Below are 19,429 nucleotides of genomic sequence, written 5' to 3' on the forward strand. Positions count from 1 at the left end.
AAAGAACATATGAAGGAATTCTAGGAAGAAGAAAAAGTATCCTCCGTGGATCCTCTGTCATGCGTTTTAAACCATCAGTGGGTTTTGACATAAGGCCTGTTCGTTTTGTCTGCACTGCTGAACTGGTGCATTCAGTTAAAGTGAGACAAACGTAGGTTTTCTCACTTTAACTTGTTGCACCAGTTCAACAGTGCAGACAAAACGAACAGGCCTATATGTAGCTCTACGTCACTTCAGGCATGCGCTGTAGTGTGGGAAATTCTCTGAATCTCGCAGCACAGTTCGTCGTGCGTATCGGTGGATGTTCCTTTCTTCCGTGTAGTTTGGATTTTTTGATAAGTCACAATTTCTTGTGAATTTTGATCCATTTAGATGTAACTGCGACGGAGAGACTTACGTCGTCTTCTCTGTACTCGGACGCAGGCACAAAGCTGTTTGACATGGTGAGTGAGATACGGGGCAGTGCTGACACTTGCTTCGAAATTATTTGCTTAGGTTAGCATGTGTAAATAATGATATCTATCAATTGAAGTTTTAAAGCTACGTTTGACCCGCCAGATATAATATGGGAGATATATGTGTACCGTTGTCTGTTTTCACAGTTGTGATTCTTATTAAATCATTTGTCACTTTAAATCACTTTCCAGTCCAAACTAAAGAGAGTATATTATGATGGAGGAATGTTATGTTAGTGTTTATTCACTTGGAATAGAAATTAATATATATACACATCTTCGTTGATGTATCACATCTAATGTATCTGCTTGAGATTAATACTTTTAGTTGTGAGAATGCACAATCAACAAGAAATATGAAAATTTAATTCTGACCAATCAGTGCTTATTTTATCATGTCAGGATATGTCGGACAGTATAGATAAATCATGGGATCATGCATGGACTACAGAAGAAATGAGAAAGAAGAGGAGAGAATGGAGTTTAGCAGGTGATGTTGGACTTCTCAAACATCTGCAACAATTCTCTGAGGTATACTTTATTCTTTTGCTTCCACAGTATATTTATGCCTTAGATTAATTAATACTTTTACTTTGCACAATACTCTAGAATCTGATATCCAAAGCCAATAAAACTCAATCAGCTTTGGATACACTAACAACACAGTTAAAAGAAACAGGAATATTAGTGGACAATGTTACCAACACATCTCTGGCACTAGCTAATACCCAATTCATTGAAAGTCGTGTGCAGGAAGATGACACAGAGATGAAGGACAGTACTGAAGAAAAGCAAGAAGTAAGTATTTGCTATTCATATTTTATATTTACATAAAGAATAGGGTCTACCTTTGATAAATGTTTCTGGGAAAGATTCTAAGGGATAAAATCACTTACACTGTCTGAATAATACTCATTGATGAGATTGTAAAGTCTCAAGATTCAGCACCGGAGAGTCTGCTGGCCAGCATAAGCGAGAGTGTCAAGCAAGGATTGAACATAATGGATGAAAAGTACAAAATGATGGATGTGGCTTGCAGCGACAGTGAAGAAGATGACGATGGCGCAGTAGTGGTCAGGTGAGTACTGTTACTTACATTTGCGTAACTCAATTGCGTGCACGTTAAAATAGCGGGTTTATAGTGTTATGGTGGGTCCCAACGATCCATATCAGGATCGTCCCTTGCCATATGTCATCGGTTCCGACAAGTGGATGGCGTCAAGCAAGATCGGTCTAGAGAGCAGCAGCAGCGAATCTGAACAACCAGACGAGGAAAGGGAAGAATCGGAGAGTGATAAGGAAGAGGTCACAAACGTCCAGAAAGTCTTCAACAGCCGGCACAATCCGGAAATCAACATAGCAAGGTTGTCGTCGTCTTCTAGCGATTCGGACAACTACAATGGTCCGAGCAGCAACATCTCTTACATGAACAACAGCAAGGTGGACACGCTGTCTCAGAATAACATCAACTCTGCCTCCGAATCCGTCACACCTAATACTGTGTCGAAGGTATAATTGACGTCTTTATGATACTCAATTTTTTTCTTTCCCCGCTTTCATTATTTGTTTCTCGTTGTGAAGACTTCGAACGAAGCAGCACCCAACTTTGCGGAGGAATTAGCTAAACGATTAGGCACCGTTCGCCAAGCGCAGAAGCCTGTTATTGTAGACGAGGCTAATGAATCGTCGATCAACAGATTTAAAGGTATGTTATTGTATATTAATAATTGCAAATATTTGCGCTAACAAGTACTTGTTAATGGAAAAATATGAATTGCACGTGAAATATTATAACGAGATTGACCAGGAACGAAAATATTTATATGATGATGTTACCGTTGATCCTTTTTCTTTTACTTCTCTTATTTTATATATTATCGATATTTATCATTTCCACTTTTCACAGATGACTTATTCGCGTCGGAGCGAGACGACGATGTGTTCAACGATGGTTCCGATAATCTATTCAGCAACAAAAAAGACCTCTTCGACGAACAGGTGTCCGCGAACCTATGGAGGGACAGACCGATCAAATCTTACAAAAGCAATATCATACCTGCGAGTATTGATGTGCCGCCGCCTATCAGTATAGTTTGTATGTACCTTTGCTCTTTCGTAGTCCTGATGGAATTGTAAGTTCTAACATGAAACTGTGTTTCCAGCGACGAAGCCAAAGTCAGCGATTGACGATCTATTCGCTGACGCCGACTCGGAGGAGGACTCGGACGATATCTTCTCCTCAAAGAACACCGTTAAGAAACGCGCCGTTAAGGAACCTTCTGTCGGCGGTAATCGAGCTTATCAAACAAACACGGGGGATATACCGAAGAAATTCTTAGACGTGATAGCACCCGGATCTGCCGGCGGTAACATTGCCACAAGTACGCCGGAATCCCACGTCAACGTCACGAACCTGTTTAGCGACGAAGAGAACGACGACGACCTGTTCGGTGCTCCCAGGAAGCAGCCGCAAACATCGATGAGTGCGGCGAACGCGTCTGCAGGTGCGACACAGAATTCGACTAAGAAGGTGAGTTAAAAGTTTATATATACACGGTTATATGAGGACTTTTTAATGATACTGGAGTCCACGTTTGGCGAATGTTTGATCAAATATACCTATTGTGATGTATAGGTGACTCTCGAATAATACGGCTAATTTAAAGCCATTTATTATTAGAAAGTTAGAATTCATACGACAAATTAATAATTGATACAATTTTTGAGATTACGCATATTTTTATTAGATAAGTTTTCACTTGATTCTTTCTATGGTTTCGCATCCATGCGTATTGTCTTTTACCGAATAACCGTGTCCGACGGTCGCAATTTCTGATCGTGCAGTTCAAGTAGTTACTCGAGGGGTGTCTGTTATCAACTCATCAAGCATTAATATCGTGTGCATCGCATTAATGTTTACACAATTCAGAGATATCTGAGGAATGGGGAATTATCGCATAAATGGAATATAAATCGCAGAAACCAATCGGGGGAGTGTCGTCGATACTCAGACACGTTGCGGCGTCGGACATTGAGGGCAAGCTGTCGAGCCGGATGATGAGGCGACAGTCGTCTGATTCGTCCGATAGCGATGTGCCAGGAAATTGCGATAATGCAAGGAGCACCGAGCCGGTGTCTGCAGAGAGAGCCGTTCTGAATGATAACATCACGGCCGACCGCAGTTTAGCCGTCGCAGCTGAGAGCATATCCGCGATTATCGAGAATAGCAACAGCAGCGGGGTGTCGATGCAACCGCCCAGCATCGATAACACCACGGAATCCGGTTTGTGGTAAGTCGTTATTTTTCTCTTAGTTCAATCTCTCTCTCTCTCTCTCTCTCTCTCTCTCTCTCTCTCTCTCTCTCTCTCTCTCTCTCTCTCTCTCTCTCTCTCTCTCTCTCTCTCTCTCTCTCTCTCTCTCTCTCTCTCTCTCTCTCTCTCTCTCTCTCTCTCTCTCTCTCTCTCTCTCTCTCTCTCTCTCTCTCTCTCTCTCTCTCTCTCTCTCGCTCTCTCTCTCTCTCTCTCTCTCTCTCTCTCTCTCTCTCTCTCTCTCTCTCTCTCTCCCTCCCCCCTCCCCCTCTCTTCCTCCCCCTTCCTTTCTCTTTCTCTCTCTCCCTCTCTCTTCCTTTCTATCTGGGTTAATACGGAACGTTCCACGCGAACGTTCCAATATACGGTCGAATACACTCGAAATCTAAGTGTGTCATTTTTCTGAAGCTCCCCTCGCACGTTTCTTGCCGCTTTAAAATCACGCTACGTAACACGTTTAAATTATAACTCAATGCATCAAACGCACGTCTATGCGCGTAAAAACGACACACTTGGACTTGCAGTGTACGTGAATGTTACCCAGACCATTTAGAATCGCTGAGAGCGCAGAAGAGGTCACTGCTCCTTTATTTAGAAAGGCCGATAAAACAAGAGCCGACCGCTCGCGCTCGCCTTTTTTCTTTTCCATTGTGCATCACAGTATTCAAAAGCAGTATTTATTATTTGAAGGGGTATCGTTATCGCGAAAGGCAAGACGCACATAGTTATTGGACTCATTGAAATCGCCGAGTTATGAAATCGGCTGCAGTTGAATCGAGCATCGAACGTACACGGAAGATGTCATCAATCGTGTGTGTGTCAAGCCATACGTCGAATTTGTCTGAATTAAACGACACTCTTCAGGCATTAAGTAAGCCATACACGCGCGCATGCACGCACGTACGCACGCACGCACGCACGCACGCATATACACACACACACACGCACGCACGCACGCACGCACGCGCGCACACACACACACACATACACACACACACCACGGCTGATGGGGAAACCTACCTGATGACACGCGATACTAGAGCTTCCCGAGGTCAGCACCTAACAAAGAGATCGCGCTTCAATTACGTATGCGCTTTCTGCAGTCCATCGACGCGGCCCGCGCGTCGCATCCGGAATGCAAACGAGCGTCTCCCATCGTTACCGTCATCACAACACGATGCGACCGGTAGCCGGATTATTTAATAACCGGCGGGCATTGAGCTCGTTAAAGGTACCGCCGCGGCACCTTCAGCTTCGTCCCATTCGCTCTCCTCACGGCTTCACCGAGCCACCCTCTCTCGCGTCTTGACATACGTGCCAAATACTTACGGTGTCATTGAATCGATGACCCAAACATTAGTCACTCGCCTTGCCCATTACGCACTAGCTGCGGCGAGTAAATGCGCCAGTCCAAGGCGAGCCTCTTCAGCATGGCCGCTGAATGTTGCCTGTCGCCAGTGGCTCTCCTTCTGCTGCGCCACGAGTTTAACCTGAAGAAACGTAAGACGACGACGACAACGACGAGTAAAAATAGTAAGGATAAAAACTGTACTCTGAGCGACTCGCGCTGCAGCGACGTTTATTCGCGTGGAACGCTTCCTCGAGGATCGACGTGCGATCTCTGTCGAGTAAAAGCTACCAAGCGGAAGAATTGCGCCGGTTTGGAGTGAAGTGATACGCGAGGAGCACCCGCGAAGTGATCCTTTTTGCGAATTATAACGTCCGCGGGAAGGTGTCTCGAGGACTACTGTCTTCCAATTAACTCTCAACGATGGCAGGCAAGTGACAAACGCAAGGAGCAAATATATCGTGTTGAGAAGCGGCAGTTATTTGCGAATTGTATCAGTCGCAACGTCGCGAGATCCTCTCTGGAGGATAATACGCGGTCCTTCCGTTAGCTCTGGGAAATGAAAGAAGCACAAGTAACAAAAGTCGAAGTCGGTCAGGCGAAAGTAGCGTTTATTTGCATTATCATGCCGGATCGTGCCGGAGGCGTCGCATTCCTCGGTCTAATCTCAAGGAGTAACGCGAAAATAACGGTTATGCTAGAGGGAAGCGTAAAGTTGGTGTCGCTTGCGTGACAGGAATTCGCGAGTCTGGGAACTTTGGCGAAAGGAACGATAAGCGAGTAAAAGTCACAAGCGAGCAGCAAGACACATGACGTCCTGCTGCAAGCAAGAAACAAGTTACAAACGTTATAAAATTAATAGAGTAAACGAGAGAACGATTAGAATCTCTTGCGCAGAACGCGAGAGCGACAGGTCAGTTTATTGTGCCAGGGACGAAAGCTCAGAGGATATCTCATCGTGTAAGCGCTCAGTGGTCCTTGCAAATCGGTCTCTCGCAGCATTCCGGATAAGGTTTACTGATATCCAGTTCATGATAACCGATTTGCTCACCTGGCTGGCAAAGTGCCAATGGACATCTGGAAAAAGAGACATGGCTTCGAGAAAAGTGAGAATCGATGCGATATGTAATAAATTTTCAGAGAGATAGAGCAAGGATCTCCTGGACTCATACTGAGAAACTCATTTTAACTCACGCGAGCATACTCATTGTACCATCTTCGTTACAGTTGATCTTGTTGCATTTGCGATAATGAGTGCCGACAGGTAGAGTTTCGTCGTCATAAGGGCAATTACCTGTGCAAACAAATTATCGTAAGTCATATCTGAAGCAGCTTTCGACCATCTTTTCTTCATTATTTTATTACAGAAGATTAGTAATATCGTTAACGGTAATTAAGGGAGGAATTACATGCGGAAGGCAGGTCTTCAAGGCTATTTTTACGAATTTTTCTTAACAGAAACGGTAAGATTAATGGACTTGAAATTTTTACAGTGTATTCATGAATGTTCAAAGTATAAAATAAATTTTATTGAATCACAAGAACCGATCCAGTTTGTAATTATAGATAAAAATGCAGTTATCCGTTTGCGAGCTCTATGTTTGCTGTCGACATAATTCCGGGCCTCTCACTACTCTGAAACTAAAAAATGAGAAAGAATTTTGAAATATACGGTTGCCACTATATATAGCCCGTACCAAAATGAAGGCAATGAAGTCAAGTTTGGAAAAATAATGACTATACAAAAAAAAGTACCGAAAATGAAACTTTTTTCAACTAGTGATTATGCTTAAAAAGAATCAATAAAATAAAATATAACTGTGTTTCAGGTAGGGATGAAAACTAAACATGTCTACTGCATATTGTGTAAAAATGTCAAGTTATTCGGTGCAGTAATTTTTACGTAGTCGTGTCGACAGTTTAAGAAAATGGTATCTCCAGATAAACGCGTTTAAAGTTTTATGTGTACTTTCTATGTAGATAGTAACAAATTTATTTTATACTTTGAACATTAATGAATACACTGTGAAAATTTCAAGTCCATCGATTCTACCGTTTCTGTTAACAGAGGCGTAAAAATAGTCTTGAAAACGGCCTGTTCCGCATGTAATTCCCCCCTTAAAATAACTCGGGTTATAAACTCGTTGGTATTTTCAGTACTGGTAACTGTTAATAACCACAAGTTTTCTGTGCGTTCAACGCAGAGATAATCGTGGATCTATCGGATTTAAATTAGAATCAGGGTCGCGCAATTTAGGTCATTTGTGCGACGAGATTACGTTTCACAAAAGAATTCTCCAAGACTGATCTTGTCGACTTTCCCTCTCTGCCCCCTCTCTCTCTTTCACGCTCGCTCTTTCTAAATCTATTGCATTTTATCACGTGTTTCCTCTCTCAACGCCGATTTTTTCAATTACACGACATACCTTGCACTTGCGTGATAAGCACACACGCCAGCAACAAAGTCGCACAACAGAGAAGTCCCTTCATCTTCAATTTCTCGCTGTAGAGGATCAGGAAAAAGCGCGATAATCCGCGAAAATCGTCATCTTATATATCGTCTCCCTTCCTTCATCTACACGTCGATTGACCTCCGACAACATCTTATCTCTCTTTTCAATATGCGATGCCGAGCGAATCGCGCGATATCGCGCGAATATATCATGGATGGATATAGCAACGAGATTGGAAAAGAAAAAAAAGAAGAAAAGACACGATGTGAAATCAGCATTCGCCGGCATTAATTATGCGAACGTGTCAGGCACGTTACGAGCCACCATTATTTTCTGGACTCGTCGCCGGATTTATCTATTGCGCGCTTCTCTACTCTCTCCCTCTCCCCCCCTCTCTCTCTCTCTCTCTGTCTCTCTTTCGTCCTCCGCTGTTTACACGACTATTAATTATGTCTTCCGACGTTCGTATTTGCTTAGCTCATTATTTCCCAAGCGGACATTTCATAGTCGATTGGTTTTTGGCTCAGAAAAGTGATAAAATCACGTGAAAACTAATAACAAAGTATGCTTTCCCACGTAAAAAAACCTGATTTTTCAGAATCTGGAGTCATAATTTTGGAATTATCAACTGATAATTAAATATGGCGGCTCAAAGTTGACAAAGTTTTTTTCATCGATTATGAGCTTTTCACCCTGGAGAACTTCGAAAAATTTTGTCCAGAGCTGTCAGAGACAATTAAATTGACAGAGTTTGGCTACTCGAAGGATAAACAATGATTATTGATTCTATTTTTCAATTGATTCAAGATGGCAGATGCAATATGGCGTCCAAATACACGAAAATCGTACTTCATTGCGATTTATATGTGTGAATAGTCATTTCTTATGTTTTTGAGGTCACTGAACATGAATCTTAGATCCGTTTTCAATTTTGCAAAATAGCGGATGCAATATGGCGTCCGAGTGCCACGAGAATCATACTTTATTGCGAACTATGTGTGTGGGCACTTATTTCATATGTTTTTGAGGTCGTCGAGTCCATGATTCAGGTGAATGTTGGAACTCTTGACAAAATATATCTCAAAACTTATAATGAGTTATGAAAGTTTTCAAAACATTCGTTGCATATGCTTTTCTGGCAAATATTGCAAAAAATATTTGTACGTTTTCTATACTCCCCACCTGATTTACAAATCTGTGGAGAATTCCTGGCACTTGGACGCCATATTGCATCCATCTTGAATCAATTGAAAAATAGAATCAATAATCACTGTTTATCCTTTGAGTAGCCAAACTCTGTCGATTCAATTGTCCCTGACAGCTCTGGACAAAATTTTTCGAAGTTCTCCACGGTAAAAGGATCATAGTCGGTGAAAAAATTTCTGTCAACTTTGAGTCGCCATATTTAATTATCAGTTCCAAAATTATGACTCCAGATTCTGAAAGATCAGGTTTCTCTTACGTGGGGAAGCATATTTTGTTATTAGTTTTCGTGTGATTTTATCACTTTTCTGAGCCAAAAACCAATCGACTACAAAATGTCAGCTCAGGAAGTAATGGGTTAGACTACGACGTTCGATCGCTTCGTGTACCAGTTTGCATAAAACCGACATGGGGGAGCTATTTATTTTCGATCGTCACCAGCTCCCCTCGGACAGCGGCGACGAGAAGCGGCGAAACTGAACCGTCCCCGCTGCCTCGGCGCAGGATAACGATCTGAAAGAATGCGCGATGACGGGGATGAAATCTGGGCTGAGGTCAGAAATCGAGCAAACACCGCGAGCATGAACGAATGTGCGAGAGGAGCTCGTGTCAAAGTGCGAAATCGCTTGGGTTATCCCCAAGCCGATAAAACCACCTCCACCAGTGACTGTTTTCGGCCGGTCTGACAATCACACGCTACGTATCACGGTCACTCTTATCGAAACAGGTCTCTCTGCCTTGGAACGAAGCGAGTTTCCGAGAGCGGTGAATCGTCCAATTCGCTGGTCTCCTTCACCTCTCCGATCTTTCGCCGATCGGCGAATTAGATGTCGGGGGATTAAAAAGGACAAGCCGCTGGAAAGATACGCGCGTTGCGCTGCATCACGGAACTCGCATCGCTCGCCCGACGATCGCTCGTCGCCAGACGGACGATAATGAATCACTTTGAGTCATCTTGAATTGACGTCGCTCGTTTCGCGAATCGTTGTCTTCAGATCTCACGTTAATTGCGCGTCGCGTGATAGTTTGTTATCGCAGATATAAATTATCTGCGCGACAAACAGTCGCGCGACGCCGGATCGCGTCGACATCGGGAAATCTTCCGCTTCTGATGGAGGATTATCGATCGGTGACAAGTGTTTATCGCGACCAGGGTAAAGCGTGATCGGAACTGGCCCATCGCTCTTTCCTCGAATTTTGTTCTGCGTACGTACTTTATTTGTCGCTATACATGTGGAGAGATATTACACAATACATAATACATATCGAACGATTACAAGATTGTCAGTACGACGCAACAGGTCTATCGTTTTTCGAACAACTTCTGAACTAGCGCGATAAGTTGGAGCGAAATCGAAGCGTTTTCTCCAACTTGTTGCACCGGCTGAAGAGTTCCTCGAAAAAGAACAGGCCCAATGTCACGCGTCATATAGAGTATATACCGTGTATATGTGATGTAGGCAGTTACGTTGCGAGTATTATTGTCGTTTATCTTATATGTGCATGTATAATAATAATAATATATACGCGAGAAACTCGCGTCGGTCTCTGCCGAAACGAAAGCTTGACGCAGACGAGCGCATGGTACTTGACGGCTGCTTCAGCGACGTAAATCCCGCGTTGATTCACGATTCATTATGCAAGGATGCTGCCCGTCCTCCTCGCTGCGTCCTTGCCGTCCGCGAATCTACTCTCTCTTTCTCTGACCCAAGAGAGAGAGAGAGAGAGAGAGAGAGAGAGAGAAAGAAAGCGACCGATCGTGCAAGGTGCAGCTAGAAGAAACGGGCTTTCCGCCGAGGCAAAATGCAAATGAAAAATTTTGTCAGTACTCTCGGCTTGTCATCTTATGCGTGTAAGAATACGGAACCGTCATCTTTGCCGTCATAAAGAGAAGACTTCAAACGATGAGGCTTTCTTTTGGCGATGAAAAACAATGCGCTCTCTCCGAGCGGATGAGCCGCTTCGTGAGACTTGAGTAGGATGATCATGAAGAGACGGCCTCTTAGAGTCCTCTTGGGCGCCAGTCGTGTGACTTCCTTTCAAGAGCGGAAATGCGAAGAGTTTCATCGCTCGAAAAATTGCATTGCGCTGAGGAGCCATCATAACTCGCGAAAAGAGCGAACACGTCTCCACGTTTTCTGATTAGAAAATTTTCGCTTTTTACGAGCTCGCTCCGGAGGAAAAGGCCCATCACGCGCGAAACTTTTCATCTTTCGCATTTCTGCTCGTGGGAGAAAGGTTACATGATCGTTACCCTGGTGCGAGGGGAATGGTTTCGAGAAATGTCGACCGCCGGATAGTCGGTAACTCTCGCGGGGGATGCTCCTCGAGAACACTCTTCAATCCAAGTCTGCGAATGAATCCGATCCGGCGATCCGGCAGCGGACCTGTCTTCGTGTGGTTGCTTTCCGAGATTCTTCCGAGTTAGTGCCAAGTGTCAACGTTGAAAAATGATGCGTCAGCGGGGCGCGCTGCTGCACAATTTTCGTTTACGGCCACGGCGACGTGGCCGGCGCTCAGGCAAATTTTATTCCCATCACGTGCGGGGACCGTTTGATGGATCTTTTCGGTCTGTAGGATCTCATCGGGTTGTTGTAGTAGATCACGCGACCGTCTGCGCAGATCGATCCGCCGCAGCAGTCCGGGTAGGGCTTCGAACTGTCGAATCGTTTGTAGCCGCGCCACATGCTCGCTCGCTCGCAGAAGTAATTTCTGCATCTGCAATTGAAATTCCCGGTCAAAAAAGGGCCGGAAATCATCATTAACGGCATTAATTTCGAATCTCCTTCATAAAATAAAGTGTAAAATAAAGGGATCCACCCAGAAAGAATTATTTCAGAGCAAGCGGAATCATCTAAATTTTAGAGGATTTTATTCTTATACGTGGCCTCAAGAAGATTCCTTTTTAGAAGATTAAGAAAAAATTAAGAAAATATTGTAAACACATTATTCTTAAAGTTAGGGGAATTATATGTTATGTACATAATGCCAATTTTTTTCTTTTAAAGACAAATTTCCTCTTATAGGAGACTTAAGAGTCAGCCGACAGGAGTAAGAGCCGGAAAACGGTTAATAAAATTCGGCCGAATTTGTCAATGTCACCCAAAAGAAAGTATTCTACCTGCAAAGTGATTTTTCCCATAGTCTCATATTCTAAGCGAAGCCTTTTACAGGAAAAGGATTCCTCTTTCGATCAAGCGATTAAAATGAAGCACTCGTCTAAAATTTATTAGATATTATTCTGTTTTCCTCTTATTTCAAGAGGATTTCCTCTTGTATCGATGAATTTTCCTCTTATATGAAGAGGAATATGTGTTGGTTTGAATGACGGCTTCTTTCAGTTCAGTTCAGTTCGGTTCAGTTATGCTCTACCTCCAGATATAAACGAAAAAATAACCATATGCTCACGGGTTATAGAACATTTGGAACGCTTTTTAGAAAAGGTATTTTTAGAAAAGGTATTTTTAGAAAAGGTACTGCAATATGTAACGAAGATAATTTACCCATATTTGGTCGAATACAGTTTATAATTTATTGCAAGAAATTGAATAATGTATTCTTTCTTTTAACTATGTTTTATACAATTGGTTATGATGAATATCTTTGTAGCTATGAAGTCCATAACAAAACTGATTGGAAATTTATTCGTTATGATGATCTTACTTTATTCGTGCCTATTTATTGTAGAACTAGAACTAGAAATACATCTATATATAGATATATATATATATATAAATTATATATATATATTTTTTCATTATACATTCTAATACTTTTTTCAAATTAACCAGTATAACTAGTAAGAATAAAATATAGTGAGAATAAATAATAATTTTCTTAAAAGAAGATTAAATAATCTGAGAATCTATAAGAGGAAATTTGTATTTAAAACATAAAAATTTGCATTATACACATAACATATAATTCCTCTAACTTTAGGAATAATGTGTTTATAATATTTTCTTCTTAATCTTAGAGGAATCCTCTTGAGGCCATGTATAAGATGTAAAATCCTCTAAAATTTAGATGATTCCGCTTTTTTTGAAATTAATTGTTTTTAGAGGGATCCCTTTTTTTATTTTATTACATTTTTTATGAAGGGGATTTGAAATTTCGCTCTTAATTCTTGCGCGAAAAAGCCAAGATTCCGATTGAACTCAACAAAGACCGGATGAAAAGCTGAAAAACTCGATAAAGATCTAAAGTTCCCTGTGCCCATATTGTAATCTATTATTCAATCACATCGATTAACAAATGTCTCACGAACGATTGTCCGAATGTAAGCTTTACAACGTTCGGTGTGACGTTCAGTTTTTCTCAAGAGCGCTTACGCAGCTCCGCGGTTTTTCTGAAAACGAGCCTCCTTAGAACAGGCCTAAGGTAATACTTAATTTTGCGACGGACTGAGTGATCATCAGTACTTACGACTGCGACACGTCGTACACTCCTTTCGCGTGGCACGTCACCTTAACGTAGCAATCAACGTATGTCTGGCCCACGGTCAATTGTCTGTTTCCATATATGCATATTTCAGCTGAAACGGATAAATAAAACGGTCACGATTTGAGTTTCACAAAAGTCCCAGATCGAGAATCAGCCGAGATGTCCCTTCAAATGGAAACTTCTCCGGAAATGTCGCGGGTAAATGAACAAAATTCCGAATGCCCCGGCCAGATAAAATTTTTATCTGGCGGATGTGACTCACGAGCAGCCCACGATCATCTGTATACCGTGATGCGCGATTGTCGCTTTTGTTGCACCGAGGGATCGCCCCGTAATTCACGTTTATTTATTTTAGTGTAACGAGCGGGAAAAAATATCTTCGTTCGTGCCGAACCGAACAGGAGGAACGAGCCAGAAACGAGAACTCGGCGGCGAGAAAGGTTACAATGCGACTGAAAACTCGGAGTTCAGACTTCGGAGTTTAGACTTTGTCTAAACATTCATAAAACTCAGTCGAGATAATTAAGAGTCATTGGACTCTGAGCAGAAATCTCCCACAGAAATCTTTTCTCTCTCCTGTCATCCATTTTCATCTGGCGACAGAAAATTCGAGTTGTTTCTTCCGTACACGCACGATTGTCCTCGGAAAGTATTCAACTGCTTCGAATATCAGGAATATTAAGAGGACTCGCGTTGCAACATTAAGCGACTTCGGGATGAACGAGAAAGAACGAGAAATTATGAATCGACCGAGTGAGATATTATCCTCTTCTTCATGGTACTCACGCAGCGCCGAGATTCTCAGGGCGATCGCCAGGACGTACACCAGGATAAAGAGCACGCTCTGCGACGATATCTTCATGATACCGTCGAATTGCGCGGAATGGACGCAACGGAATGCGCGTGTAGCTTCACACAATGCCCTCCGTCGAGTTTTAATGATGCCCCCTGCGAATAGGCTAGCGGCTTTTATACTTTGTACGATAAGCACCGGCCGTGATATCGCAAGATTCGCAATGGACGATCTGCGTCAGTGACGTTGCGCGTTCGCGATTTTTACACGCGACATAATCGCGCTCCGGGTGTATGTGATATGTGTGTGTGTGTGTGTGTGTGTGTGTGTGTGTGCGTGTGCGTGTGCGTGTGCGTCGGGTGTGCGTCGGGTGTGTGTATATGCGTATTCAATGTGTACATATTCCTTCACGATAAATCTCGCAAAAATCCGAGGGACGGAGGGGGGGAGCGAGCGACGCGAGTACTTTCGCAAGCTTCACGGACGGAAGACAGAAAACAGGAGTAGTGGGTCAGTCTGGGAAAAAAATTGATTCAGGCGATTTCGTTGCGTTTCACAGAATCGGAATCGACCACCGTGCGTCGGTCGCTTCGGGAAACAAACAAGAGCACAACGCCGAGTCACTGACACGTTTGCGTTCGATTTACGCATTCATCGCCGATTCGTTTCAAGCGGGTGCGCCGTACGGAAGAATAAGGAGCGACTTTGCGCGTCTCTCCCGTCCGAGTCCGAGTCCGAGGGAAGAGAGAGGAGGGGGAGGGAGAGAAAGAGAGAGAATGAGAGAGAGAGAAAATTCTTCCATGATGCGCGTGGTGAGAGACACGGGTAGATAACGAGGGTGATAAAACCCGTGTTGTAAATCGCTTCTCCTCCCCCATCGTTGCGCGAGTAAAATGCGGCGCGTGAATGCACGCGCGAAATGCGTCGGCTAGCTGCGTTAACGCGATGCGACGATAACGTGTGGCCCTATTTTCAGCGTCTCCGACGCTCCGACGATCGTCTCGTTTATTTTGTGATCACCGTTTTACACGGAGACGAGGAGTACCGCGCGCTCGTTACGGCTTGTCCGCGGAAAAACCAAAAGGCAGAGAACGGGAAAGAGAGAGAGAGAGAGAGAGACGCCAGTAGCGAGAGAGACTCGCTCGGTATCGAAACTTTCCATCGTCTCGTAATGGGAGAGGCGGGGGGGGGGGCAGAGAGAAAGAAGAGAAAGGAGGAGTGCGAATGGGAAAAGCGAAGCTGGGAAAAGCTGAGCAATTGTTTCTTTCCAGGCTCGCGGAACAACGAGCTGTCGGAAAAGCTCAACGATTGTCTTCTTTCAGGGTGAGCTTCCAGCCGGAAATGTGCTCGACGAGGCTCAAGTCCGAGGAGATCTACCGCGAGCGCATCACCAGCGACAGCCTGTTCACGGCGCGAACGCGCAATCCCGCCAATTCCGCAAACTCGACGAACGGGAACGGTAATCAGCAACAGCAGCAGCAACAACAACAACAACAACAACAACAACAACAGAACACCTCGTCAGCGCTGCAGAACGACGTGTTCAGGAACGACGACCTCTTCGGCCCGCCGCCGTTACCTTCCAAGTCAGACTCGAAGCGCGCCAAATCAAAGGTCTCGTCGCTCTTCGACGACTCCGACTCCGGCGACGACCTCTTCTCCGCCGCGAGCTCCGGCTCCAGATCGCAGAAGAGCACGGATTTCCTCGCCACGGTCGCGTCGACTGACCGGGCGAAGCCGACACCGCGAGGAGTTGGCCTCTTCGACGACGACGTGGATATATTCGGCGGCAAGGACGTCCCGGACGTCGATCTGTTCGGTGCGACTTCGAAGTCGAAGTCGAAGGACGCGCCGGACAGTCTGTTTGCCAGTCGTGGCCGCGAGCCGGTGACGTCGAAGAGCAGCAACGTCGACAAATTACCAAGTGCAAGGATGGAGCCGAAGAAGATGAGTTTGTTCGACGACGATGACGACGATGGCGACGACGGTGACCTGTTTGGCGCGAAGTCGAAGCCGAAGGTGGAGCGAAAGACTGATCTCTTTGAAGACGAGGATGACCTGTTCCTGTCAGTCAAGTCGAGCGACAAAGAATGCTCTTCAAGGAAAAATGCGTCAGCTGAACCAAAGAGCGACGTCTCCATGGACGTTTCCATCCTCGACGTTGAGAGGAAGAGCAAAGACGCTCCTGCGGAGGACAAATTATTCTCCAGCTCCGCGAAGAATCACAGTCTTCTGTTCGAAGATGACGACTACAGCGATCTGTTCGGCAAAAAGGAGACGGTGGCGCGTAAGAACGATGAAATGAAGCCAGAATCGAAGAAGACCATAAAAAAAGACGTTGTCGAGGAAGTTGCTAAACTTCCCGAAGAGAACTCGAGTTCGATGGAGGCCTCGAGCGTGGATCGCGATGTGGAAGCATCCACAAACTTGAATATCGTCATAGATCGACTGGAGGACGAAGTAAACTCTGAGAGAAATAAAACAAGCGTCAAAGAGACGGAAGATGTCGACGGTACGGCGAAGAAAAGTCCACCGAAGACATTGAACATCCGAACAACCTCGTCGTCACCAGAGGACGTCGGTCAGACGCCGCGAAAGTCGGTGTCCGGCAAGATAAAGAATCTGATGGGCAAGATGGGTGATCTGAAAATACTTTCGCCCATGGACGCGCCGCCGTTGTGGAGGAAGAGCGAGGACCGCACGGATGAGGACGAGGACGCCGTGGACAAGGACAGCGACAGCGGAGGTCCAACCACCGCCGGGCGTATCTCGCCTCCGAGCGTGTCAGGTAATGACCTATTTGTGATCAACCAATGCATATTTCAAACGTGACACTTTAGCTTGAGATGTATCTTAGCTTGTTATTTTTAATTTGATTCAGAGTTCTTTCTTGCACAGAATACACATTTTATCCGCAGGATATCTTTAAAAGTAATTCAAGTTTTAATCGAATCGGGGGTTGGAGATAATTTTTAAAAGTAATTTAAATTTTAATCTTAAACTTTTTTGGAGACCGTTTTTAGAGATTTTTCAGACCAAATCAGAAAGTGAGGAAGTTTAAAATTAATTTAATAATTGAATGATTCACCTTTAGAAGGCAGTACGCAGAAAGAGTCTTCGTACTCTACGATCTCCACCGCCAGCAATGCGGAAGTGGCCATAAATTTTGACGACTTGGCACAAGTGGAAACATTGTCTACCGCCGCGTCCAAGGTACTCGTCCAATCTGCGAGAGACGAGCTATTTCTATTATCACCCTTCGCATCTCCTTACTCATCGTGGCTGCTTTGTTTGCAGAGTCGTGTGAGGATCCAGGCGAAGCGTCGTCCCCAGAGCCGACACGCTCGCAAGTCCGCGCTGCGGCACAGCGGCATCGATTTCGACACAGTCGACAATGCGGACGACTCGCAAGAGGAGAGTCACGCTAGTACCTTTTCGCACACGTCCAGCAAGGAGTCCGCCGTCCCGACGGCGACTACCGATCGTTTGAACGTCAATGACAATGCTCAACCCCGTGCGCTCGATCCCGCAACGGACGACAAGTCCGAATTAGGTAGCGTCAGCAAAGAGAGCTCGATGAGCGTCAACAAGAACACTTTACTATCGCCGTCCACCGACGAAGAAGACCTGTTTGACGTGCCGCCGGACTTGCCGGAGGACCCGCAGAAGGAGGACACGTTGTTCGGCAGGGCGCCGATACTCTCGCCGGTCGGCAGTGAGCAATCCGAAAAGACCCCCGTCGGTGCCGAGCCTTTGACAGACAGCGTGATCAGAAACATCGGAGCAGAAGAGATCAGCGTGATGGACGGCAAGAGCAATAAGGAACAGGAACCGGGTGAAACGACGAGAACGGAGAAAATGGATAATAAGTCGAAGAGCCGCGAGAGGAAGGATGAGACATGTAGAAAGGAAGTGGACGATGAGCTGGACGACGAGGAGGCTAAGAAAGAGTCTGGCGAAGAGCCGACCGATCCTCTGCGAGATAGCAGCCATGACCCGCTGAAGAATCCTAGTCAGTTGTTCGCGTTCGTTACAAAGACGCCGTCGCCGGATAAGGGCAAAAGTCTACTGTTCTCCGAAGATGACAGCTTATTCTCTAGCGGCATGAAGAAACCAAACGATGAGCGGCTACAGAAGAAAGATATTTTGGATTTGTTCGCGGACGACACAGTCGGCGATCTCTTCTCCGCGCCATTGAAGCGAACGGTGAAGAAGCAGCTGCGAGACACGAAGATCAGCTTGTTCGACGATGTCGAGCACAACGACGAGGACGACAGTTTGTTCGGTAGCACGACCATGAAAACGCGTCTCGACGCACCTCAGAAGTTAACCGCCGCCCAGGCTGGCCGTAAGAAGAACAATATCTTCGACGATGATGACGACGACGACTCCAGTCTGTTCGTCGAGTCATCCGGCCATTCGCAGAAGTCGGACAGCGCGTCCATCTCCGAGTCGAGGCATGACTTTGCCGAGGCCGACACCGGCCATAAGAGCTCGAACTTGAAGAACATCTTCGGCAACGACGCACCGTACGACGATGACGACGACGACGTCGATATTTTCGCCACGAAGCCACGAGTTGTTCCTAGGAAAGTCGCACCGTCCAAGTCGCTGTTCGCGTCGGATGACGACGACAACGATGACGACGATGACCATATTTTCGGTAAGTCGTCCGCTTCGGTAGACTTCAAGCCAAGAACGGTGATCACAAGCTCGCGACCGGCTGTGAAAAAATCGATCACCAGGGACCTGAAGAAGACGGCCGAGAAGATCGTCGAGGATCCGCTGAGTCTTCTTCAAGACGATTAACTCCGTGATAAGCACTGATGAGATTTTATATATATATAGGTATATATATATGTTTTTATTTATATATTTTGTCCCGTCACTACACTGACCAATGATAAATCATGTGAGAAATTCTTCACACGTCGTGACGCGTAAGACTGGACAGAGTGCAATTTTCTTCAAGCAACAAAGATCTTTCCTCTTTCTGCTCTCTTATCTATAATATTTATTATTATTTCGCCAGTCGGATGAATTTATTTTCTTTTTTCCCGACACGTGTGCCACATTAGATCGTCTTAATCTCCACTTTGTCTTCACTATTTGTCAACCGATTGCTGCATCGGCAGATTGGAGCGCTGTCCTCAGCATTTCTTCGTAACACACAATTTCGTAACAACGAATGTAACTTAAGTTGAAGCTTGTGCTATTAATGTCATCGAGATGAGTGCATAAAAAAAAAGGCATGTGCCTTGTTCTCGCGCAGTAGATGTATATTTTCTGTACCGTCGCCTCCCTCGTATCCCGTGTGTAAATTCGCCTCTTATCAGCGACTTCGCGTCGTGTATATATTATATTCTGATGAGTCACACACACACTCACTCACTCATACACACATACACACACACACACACGCGCGC

The 19,429-nt window shown here is 44.9% G+C and overlaps 3 protein-coding genes across 3 annotated transcripts; 1 reads left to right on the forward strand and 2 right to left on the reverse strand.

Annotated features, from left to right (window-relative positions):
• Positions 1-269: 269 nt before the first annotated feature.
• nclb (PWP1 homolog no child left behind) lies at positions 270-19,274 on the forward strand. Its single transcript, XM_025297987.1, has 13 exons — positions 270-287; positions 373-443; positions 858-986; positions 1,065-1,253; positions 1,379-1,533; positions 1,598-1,964; positions 2,037-2,160; positions 2,362-2,550; positions 2,618-2,985; positions 3,435-3,745; positions 15,326-16,791; positions 17,098-17,216; positions 17,301-19,274. The coding sequence occupies exons 2-13, from the start codon at positions 441-443 to the stop codon at positions 18,810-18,812; spliced, it is 4,932 nt and encodes a 1,643-aa protein (XP_025153772.1). The 5' UTR covers positions 270-287; positions 373-440; the 3' UTR covers positions 18,813-19,274.
• LOC109504131 (uncharacterized) lies at positions 5,702-7,698 on the reverse strand. Its single transcript, XM_019842931.2, has 3 exons — positions 7,538-7,698; positions 6,306-6,405; positions 5,702-6,188 (listed from the first exon to the last, which is right to left on the reverse strand). The coding sequence occupies exons 1-3, from the start codon at positions 7,599-7,601 to the stop codon at positions 6,080-6,082; spliced, it is 273 nt and encodes a 90-aa protein (XP_019698490.1). The 5' UTR covers positions 7,602-7,698; the 3' UTR covers positions 5,702-6,079.
• Positions 10,249-14,285, reverse strand: LOC105186444 (uncharacterized). Its single transcript, XM_011146640.2, has 3 exons — positions 13,997-14,285; positions 13,193-13,301; positions 10,249-11,485 (listed from the first exon to the last, which is right to left on the reverse strand). Exons 1-3 carry the CDS (start codon positions 14,070-14,072, stop codon positions 11,284-11,286), a joined length of 387 nt encoding a protein of 128 aa, XP_011144942.1. The 5' UTR covers positions 14,073-14,285; the 3' UTR covers positions 10,249-11,283.
• Positions 19,275-19,429: the final 155 nt, after the last annotated feature.

Source organism: Harpegnathos saltator, unplaced genomic scaffold (assembly GCF_003227715.2).
Source record: "Harpegnathos saltator strain DR-91 unplaced genomic scaffold, Hsal_v8.6 scaffold202, whole genome shotgun sequence".
Lineage (NCBI taxonomy): Eukaryota > Metazoa > Arthropoda > Insecta > Hymenoptera > Formicidae > Harpegnathos > Harpegnathos saltator.

Bases quoted from the DNA above. Each gene is read 5' to 3' on its own strand.
- LOC105186444 (XM_011146640.2), bottom strand. From the start codon at position 14,072: ATGAAGATATCGTCGCAGAGCGTGCTCTTTATCCTGGTGTACGTCCTG. The intron at 13,302-13,996 runs GTGAGTACCATG...TATCCGTTTCAG, and splicing joins CCTGAGAATCTCGGCGCTGC to CTGAAATATGCATATATGGA. The intron at 11,486-13,192 runs GTAAGTACTGAT...TTTCAATTGCAG, and splicing joins GTGTACGACGTGTCGCAGTC to ATGCAGAAATTACTTCTGCG.
- nclb (XM_025297987.1), top strand. The intron at 3,746-15,325 runs GTAAGTCGTTAT...GTCTTCTTTCAG, and splicing joins ACCACGGAATCCGGTTTGTG to GGTGAGCTTCCAGCCGGAAA. The intron at 17,217-17,300 runs GTACTCGTCCAA...CTTTGTTTGCAG, and splicing joins TGTCTACCGCCGCGTCCAAG to AGTCGTGTGAGGATCCAGGC.
- LOC109504131 (XM_019842931.2), bottom strand. From the start codon at position 7,601: ATGAAGGGACTTCTCTGTTGTGCGACTTTGTTGCTGGCGTGTGTGCTT. The intron at 6,406-7,537 runs GTATGTCGTGTA...TTGTTTGCACAG, and splicing joins GCTTATCACGCAAGTGCAAG to GTAATTGCCCTTATGACGAC. The intron at 6,189-6,305 runs GTGAGTTAAAAT...CTCTTTTTCCAG, and splicing joins GGTACAATGAGTATGCTCGC to ATGTCCATTGGCACTTTGCC.